The 8,420-nt window shown below is 50.7% G+C and overlaps 1 protein-coding gene across 3 annotated transcripts in view; it reads left to right on the top strand.

The window, feature by feature from the left end:
• The window catches only part of FAM135B (family with sequence similarity 135 member B), a 269,866-nt gene that overhangs the window by 184,655 nt on the left and 76,791 nt on the right, over positions 1 to 8,420 (top strand). For all 3 annotated transcript variants that reach the window (XM_060287086.1, XM_030876275.2, XM_060287087.1), the window contains exons 6-7: positions 765 to 938; positions 4,172 to 4,298. In XM_060287086.1, coding sequence (XP_060143069.1) covers positions 765 to 938; positions 4,172 to 4,298 — 301 coding nt within the window. The remainder of the gene's footprint in view (positions 1 to 764; positions 939 to 4,171; positions 4,299 to 8,420) is intronic.

The raw sequence follows: 8,420 nt of genomic DNA, 5'->3' as shown, positions 1-8,420 counted from the left end.
GGTGTGCAGAGGAGGAGATGAGCCCTGGATGGCTTTCATTTAGAGGAAGATCAGCCCCATTTTTATAACCAAAGACTCTGTTAGGCTCTGCTTACCAGCTGGCTTATCTCTTGGGAATCAGACACATACCAGTTACAAAACGCTAGAGAGAAGGTAGGGGAGTCCTTGATGAAATTGATCAGACTCTTTATTATTCTTTGGGGGTCATTCATTTATTCATTCAGTCACATATCCCTTTTAATAAGGAGATATTTGACCGACTTCTCCAATATGCCAGATTCTAAGCTTGGTGTTAGGGATACAAAAATGAAGTCGTCACAGTTCTTGCCCTTAAGAGGTAGGAGTCTAGTAGAAAACACAGAGGTACAAAGGAAGTGCTGTGCTGGGCATCTGTGGGGGAGATACAAGAGCAAGCAGGGAATGGGGGTCTGGGAGGGCTTCCCCGTTGAGCCTGGAAAAGTGTCTGGGCATCTTTCCATCACTGACAGATGAGCTCCGTGTCGGTAATAGCAGAGTGTGAGCCCCAGCTCTGCTGCATAGCAGCTGCGTGATGTCCCACGAGTTCTCTTCCCTCTCTGAGCCTCAGTCGCTTCATTTGCCCATCACGGGGAAAACAATTGCTGCCTAGCAGAGTATTTGCAGGAATTGGATAAGCCGAGACAGGCACAGTGCTTGTGCGTGGGCGAGGTTGCCTTGTGGACCCACCTGGCTGGCAGCAGGGACCACCTGCCACCACTCATGTGAGTCACTCACTTGCCTTCCAGGCTGCGGGACATGGCCGGGGTCCCCGTGATCAGCAGCCGTGCTCTGGGCCTGCACTTCCACCCCCGGAGAGGCCTGCATCACCAGGTCCCCGTCATGTTCGACTATTTCCACCTGTCGGTGATCTCGGTGACCATCCACGCTGCCCTGGTGGCCCTGCAACAGCCCCTGATCAGGTATGAGGTTGCGAGCCCTGCTGTTACGGGGAGGCGGAGGGGCGCGCTTTGGGTTTCTTGTTACACTTGAGTCTCCCATGTGGCTGAGATGCTGAGAGCTGGCCAGGAGAGATCAGCTCAGGCCAGAGGAGCTTCCCCCAGGCTGCAGGTTTAGGCTCTGAGCCCTCACTGCAGGGCAGGGGAGAGATGGGCAGGGATGTTGGAGTGGGTGCCCCTGGAGTCAGGAGGACACCGGCAGGGAACCTTGGTGCTGAATGGGTGAGACCTGTTGCCTTCACCTGAACTGGCTTTTTTCTAACCCTGTCTTATTTGAAAAGTCACCTAACATCCCTGAGACACACAGTCTTCATCCCTAAACCAGGGACGTTTGTGGGTCCCATCCATTTAAGGTTTTAGTGACTCTCACACGAGGACAGTGCCAGGCGCCCCTTCCTCCAGTAACTATTTGTTCAACGATAGGACCACCTGAGTGGCCCTGTGCTCGCCCTTCAGTGAATTGTCCCAGAGCATCTCCGTGGTCCCATGAAGCACTGAGGTTCTCTGAATGACTTAAGCAGAGGGACAGAGCCGACAGCAATGAGCACATTGTACTGTGCCCGGGTGTCTTCCTCCAAGCACCTGGAATCACCAGATGTGGACATCAGCTCACTTCAAACCTCCCACATGCATGGGGGCACGGGTTGCACACGTGGGCAAAGGGATATTCGGGGATGCAATCTTGCAGCATGGAGTTTCTGGAAGGGAGCTTTCCCAATGTCCCTTTTCAGTGCTGGGGGTTGAAATGCATGTGGTGGAGACTCCGGTCCCCACTCACTGTTGGGTAGGGGTTCCGATCCCCTGCTGGGGTCAAAGAGTAGGAAATGAGACCTTGGCCGGGCTATGTGACCAGATGTGCTTCTGCCAGTCGCTGTGCCTATCTGCTTGCTGAGCTCCGTCCCGGGCTGTGCTCGCTAATGGGGCAATTTTAGACGCTCTGCATAGAAAGTTTAACCTCCTGACAGAAACAGTGCGTTACAGGTTTGTCTGCAGCCACCTTGCTGGAGAGCAGTGCAGATAGAAATTCACCACGAGAGATTAGGCTTCTCCAGGGATGGGGGTAAAAGTAGAACTGCCTTCTGTTCTCTGGATTTTGCAGGAAGCATTTCTGTGAGTTCGTGGCTGGGAACACTTTAAGGTTATGGGAAGTACCTGTCAAGTAGGGCACGCTCCAGTTTTTCCAGAAAAGCAGTTTCAGCAGCAACTGTGAAATCCAGCCGGGAAGAAGCAGGTGTGAAATGAAAATTTAACCGCAAAAGATCCTTCACCTTCCCTGAAACAGACTGAGGTCTGTTTAACCCTCAGTGTTTAACTCTCAGATGGGTGCAGTTTGATTTCACTTGAGAGCGTCAGCTACTCAAGGCCACACCGAAGACAACTAGCGAGTTATTCTAGTGACTGATTTACAGTCGGTCCCCTGAACGCGCCACGAGCATTGCTGCTCTTACGCATGTTCTGCATTTCGTCTGCAATGTTCCTTTCACCCATTTTCTAGCTAAACTGTAGACTTGCTTCGAATCTCAGTTCTAAACAAATGGGAGAAATGATTTTATTAGAGTTGATTGTATTTGTGGTATTTTCAAAATAGCTATATAAATATAATGGTTATATTAGATATTATTATTTTTGTAGTATTATTGACAATAACTTCTAGCATTTATTGAATCATTACTATTTGCCAGACATGGTATTTAAAGGCGTATGTGGCTAAGCTCATGGAATCCTCAAACAACCCCACTGTTAAGGTGCTGGTATCAATTCTTCTGACTTACGAGGAAACAGAGGCACTGGGAAGTTTAAAACTTTCCCCACGGAGCTGACAGATGCTGCTTCTGGGATTTCAACCCTGGCAGCCCAGCTCTACCGGTTGCCTCTTAACCACTTGGCGATACACACTCTGCTTAAGTATCATCTCTAGCTGTTCATCCCTTTCACCCAGCTTGGTTTGTAAACTTCCCTTCTGTTCTCACTGGCCTGAGTTTACCCGCATTGTATATATTACATCTGCCTCCCTCTCTAGACCCAAATGTCTTTACACCGAGGACCATGCCTTAACCATCTTGCCACCCACACACTGAGGCAGTGTACCTCACACACTGCCTGGCATATAGCATTAGCCCGATAAGTATTTGAATAAATGAGTTAAACCCAAATATAACGTTAGCTTTATTTCCCCATCAAGCTTTTACTCTGGAAGGTGTAAGTTCAATCCTTCCACAAATATTTCTTGAGCACCTAGGCTGGAGATAATGCCATCTGGGGCCTTGTATTATCAAGACCCTCTTGGCCATTGGAGACTTTTACTCTTCCTGGGGGAATTAGACATGCCCATAAAAAAATGTTCACAATATGACATGACAATTAACCATTAGGGTGTTTAATAGAAGGGATCTGAAAGAAAGGGAAAAGAGGTTTAAGTAGACTTTACCGATAGATCCATTGGTGAAACTCGAAAAGGTTGAGGGAGAGAGAAATGATCATAAACCCAAATAAGAGGAATTCAGCTCACACAGACTTTTCTAATCTCCTCTGATCCTAAAGTTGACGATTGCAGGCACACTCTGCCGGTTGATCTTGTGATGACTTGCAGAGCTGGGCAGGGTCTGTGTTTTTGTCTGGGAACAGCTACAGTGTTTCTAAGTAGCATCGTTGCAGTGAGAGTCTTTGACATCCACGATCCTATGAGACTCCCACGGGGGTCGTGGAGGTGGGTATCGTTTTACGCTCTTCCACAGAAGAACAGAGGTTCGGGGAGGGGATGGGGGTTGAGGGATCGCGCTCGGGTTATGCCAGTGAAAGGAGAGGGGAGGGGCTCAGACCAGGGCAGGCGGAGGCTCCCCTTGGCCTCTGGCCAGAAGCCCGTCCCACCTGCCCAGGTGGTTAAGTAACTTCTGCCCCAGTGAGTCTCAGCAGGCAGGTTGTGGGCATTTGGGGGGCGTTTCTCGGTACACATAGTGGGATGTGTGTCATCCTTGGCCCCCAGGCTCACGTGCCAGTTGCACCCACTTGTCACGGCAGCATCAGAAAGTCCCACCCAAGCATCCCTCGAGGGTGAGCTACTTCTTCGAAACGGCTTATCTCATAGGCTCCCCGATAACAGCATCCAGGGCCTGAATTATTGGCCCCATCACTTTCTTCACATCCTTTTAGAAAAAAATTATATAAATTTGCAATTCTTTCTATTCCCTTCTTTTCAGTTTTACTCGTCCAGGAAGAGGCTCCTGGCTTGGGAAAGGCGGCCCAGATACAGGACCAGAGCAGTCTAGCCTTTCCCTGGAAAACCTGGTCTTTGGAGCTGGATACTGCAAGCCGACTTCCTCAGAGGTAATGTCTGCCTGGGGGCAGAGGCCCCAAGCCTTGCAGACTTCACTTTGCAGGATGCATCTGTTCTGTGAAATCTCGGCTCCTTTCCAATGTCTCTGGTAGAGGCTCCTTGCTCCCTGCGCCCCTTCCTCTCGTCGATGCGTCCATCCCTTCTCTGATGGCTGCTGCATTCATCGAACGTGTTCCCAGTGCCAGGCCCCAGGGTTGATGCAGGGAGGAGCGTCTTCACGTGGCGCCTCTTCCATAGGTAACTCGAAGGATATGGTTCCGTGGAGGTCATGGGATGTGCTGTGAAGGGCTTCCCCCGGACCGTGTGGAACCTCAAAAGCCCATTCACATTAAGCTCATTTCAAAACCTGGCTCGATCCTTCATCTGCTTACTTCTCTGAGCCTCAGTTTTCCCACCTGTAGAGTGGGGTTGCTAATAGTTAATAACCTCACAGGATAATATGTGTATTCGTTGCTGTAATGGATAAAAAGTGCTTAGACCAGTACTTGGTACTCAGTAGGTGCTCAGTAAATATGCGTACCCTGTCCTTCCCCTTGGTCCTTCTTCCTAAGAAACACCTGTTGTTACACTTCTGTGACACACAGGGCTTTAGGCATCTACAGCATTACTCTATATTTCTTTTGAGCCAATACACGATTGCTATTACTAGGGGCCTGCTCAGAAATAACCAGATTGTATTTGTCTGGGCTCACCAGAGAAGTAGAATCAATAAGAGGTGATAGATAGAGACGAGACATTTATGCATCTCCCTTCTATATTATAAGAAATTGTCTCATGCTATCTTGGAGGATGAAAGGTCCCATGATGTGACATCTGCGTCCTAGAGACGTGGGAGAGTCAATGGTGTAAACTCCTATCTGAGTCTGAGGTTTTTTGTTTGTTTGTTTTGTTTTTAAACATTTATTTATTTATTTATTTTGGCTGCATCGGGTCTCAGTTGCGGCATGCGGGATCCTCATTGCGGCACACGGGCTCTCTAGTTGGGGCCCGTGGGCTTAGTTGCCCCGTGGCATGTGGGAGCTTACTTCCCCGACCAGAGATCGAACCTGCGTCCCCTGTTTTGGAAGGCGGATTCTGAACCACTGGACTACCAGGGAAGTCCCTGAGTCTGAGTTTTAAGGCAGGAGAAAACCTGTGTCCCAGTGCAAAGACAGGAAGAGAGAGAAACCCTCTCTTGCTCAGCCTTTTTGTTCTGCTCAGACCGCTGATGGAGTGCATGTTGTCCACCCACGCTGGGGAGGGCAATCTGCTTTACTCATGCTGCTCTTTGAAACGTTCATCTCATCCAGAAACAGCCTCACAGACACACCCAGAACGATTTTTAACCAAATATCTGGGTACCCTGTGTCCTAGTCAGGTTGACACACACAGTTAACCATCATACAACCCGTGTCGTAAGTGGGAAAATTTGCCCACTCAGCCAGCCCTCAAAAGAGATGCTGCATCTCCCTGTGCAGCCAAGCCCTGTCCGCAGACGTTCCAGCACATCCGGTCCTACACTCAGCTGGCTCTCCTGTGACATCACCTTTCCCAGCTCTGAGCCCAACCAGGAAGTCTGGCCGCAAAAGCTGCCCCGTCAAGTTTCCATCTTGTCCTGGCGGCTGTGTCACATGTTCTCAAGAGTGGAGCTTAGAAGAAAATTGCCAAGACCCTCCTGAGGGACAGGGGACCTGAACCCAGGACTGGGCTCTGTGCCCAGGAGGGCACAGACTTTAGAGCCAAAGACAACTGCTGTGCAGGTGGACTCCTGTTGATGCAGGACCCCCGGCAACCACCGAGCCGTAGGAACCAGTGTCCTGAGCATCGGCAAAAGACCTGGGGACAGTAGCAAGGGAGAGGAAAGCAGAGACCCAGCCAGCAGGGGTGGGCATTTCCTTATTACCTTGTGCGCATGGACGGCTTCAGGGCTCCAGGATGGGATGCGGAGGGGTGGAATCCAGGGACTTCCTGCTCCCTGTGTATCCCCAAGGCCAGGCGCAGACCCTTCCTCATCAGGGGCTGCTGTGTGCCCCCCCAGGTCACCCCCGACCCCTGCCGCAGGTCAGTCCCTGCTCCAGACCCGCCGGAGCTCGACTGAAGGCTTTGCTGGGACCAGATCACAGCCCAGCTTCTCCGTCTGTACAGTCCTACTTCTCATTCCCCTGGCTCCAAGAACCTCCCCAGTAGAGCCACGTGACAATCTCCAGTTCAGACTCTGTGTTCCAGGGAACGTGGTTTGGAACATCAGGGGTCATAGATCAGTTCAAAGCATCTTTTGACACTTACATCCCAAGACAAGGGCCTTTGCTGGGGCCACAGGAGCATATGGGGATGATGGTGATCTGTGGTCTGCCCCGAAGGGACTCTCTGTTCCTTCCTGTCTGCACAGCCTCTCATGCCTCATCCAGTTGCCACCACCTCCATGAAGCACTCTCTGATTTCCTAGCAAGAAATTCCCTCTCCCAGATGTTTTCACCACAGTCAACTCTAGGCCTCTCTGTCTTTCCTCCACTGGGCTCCGAGTGGTTGGGGACAGAGGCCATTGCCTTTAGCTCCACACCTTCAGGGCCCAGCGCCGTGCCTGGCACACGTAGTGGGTGCTCAGGAAATGTGTGTTGGACGAACGATTGATCCAAGTGCACGGTCGTGTTTATATAGAACTCGGAGCGGCGAGAGGGCTGAGCCGCAAGGTGTTCCTTGCCTTACCTGGCAGCAGACAGACGGCAGCGGGAGAGCAGGAGAGTGAGACACCTCCATGGACATGTGGGCGCCAAGCGGGACTGCCCTTGGCAGAAACCCTAGACCTGGCATGGGGTGGGGTAGGGAACATTGTAGACCATTTCAGCCTGATTCGGTGACATCTGAAGAGAAGATGTGGCAGGGATGTGGCAGAGAGAAGCTTCTGGTTTCGAATACCTGCTCTGCTCAGTGCTTTGTGCCGTGGACGACCCTATTCGCCCTGTAAAAACTCAGGCTGCTCAACTCTAAAATGGGATAATACCTGTATTTTAGAAGGGATTTTAGGCCTTAGTCTGTGTAAAAACAGTAGAGAAATAGACCCATAGCGGGCACACAGTACAGTAGAATTTTTTTCCCCATTCTCTTCTGAGCTGTTTTTGGGGATGTGTGTCAAAGAAGATATACCTGACTTTTACCAGAGTCAGATAAAATAGCTTATTTGGGGATGCTCAGTGGTGAACTTGCTCGCAGCTCAGCGGGGTATTTTCAGGACCTGATTCTTTCCCTGTGCCTTTTCCATTTGGGTCCCATCCAGTTATGCAGGCTCAGAGCCTCGTGCCCATCCTGTGCCTTCCCACCTGGCAAGGGCTGCCAAGCAAAGAATGAAATCCACTCCCCCGCCTCCCTGGGGGGCTGTGCCTCCCAGATCCCCAAGAAGCCCAGCGCAGCAGCAAATAACATCGAAGTCCGTGCAGATTGTGGCGTCCGCTGGAGCGATCAGAGAACAGGTGTTCCCTTCAAAATAAGCCTTTCTGTGCAGAGACATGAGCAGAAACTAGAGATTCACAGCAAAATGAGCCCATTGGCATGGAAAATCATGGGGAGCTGAGGCTTGCTGTGACGTGTCACGCCCCTTTTCCCATAAGCCCAGGTCCCTCTGGTCCTGCAGCCCTGCTCTTTCCTGCAGCATCTTAGGCAGGGAGAACTTCACAGTCAGGGTTGGAGCCAGAGCTTACGGTCCCCTTCCCCGAAAGCCAGCAGCTCTGCCCTAGGGGAATTATTTTCCCTCTCCCACTCATGGCTTATCTGTCAAAGAGGATACTAATGCCTGCCTTGCAGGGTTGCTGAGAAGATTAAATGAAATAAGCATATAAAAGCCTGGAGCAGAGAGCTTGGCACAATAAAATCCTCTGCTGGTCTTATTTTTCTTTGAATTTATCCACGTAATGAAATCAAACATTACTACAAGAACCTCAGCGTTATCTTGTGGATAGGACATGGAACGAAGGATCTTAGATGTTTCCTGTTCTTGGCTGTACCCTGCTGTGTGACCCTGAGCCAGATACTTGCCCTTTCTGGGCCCCAGTTTCTCAATGTCTAGAAAGAGGATTGGATGAGATCGTGCTGGAGGCCTCCTTCAGTCTTTGCTATGCTGTTTTTACTGTGATATCCCT

The sequence above is a fragment of the Globicephala melas genome, chromosome 17 (assembly GCF_963455315.2).
Source record: "Globicephala melas chromosome 17, mGloMel1.2, whole genome shotgun sequence".
In the NCBI taxonomy this organism is placed as follows: domain Eukaryota; kingdom Metazoa; phylum Chordata; class Mammalia; order Artiodactyla; family Delphinidae; genus Globicephala; species Globicephala melas.
The sequence above is the reverse complement of the archived record's forward strand: the minus strand, read 5'-3'. Positions and strand labels throughout refer to the sequence as shown.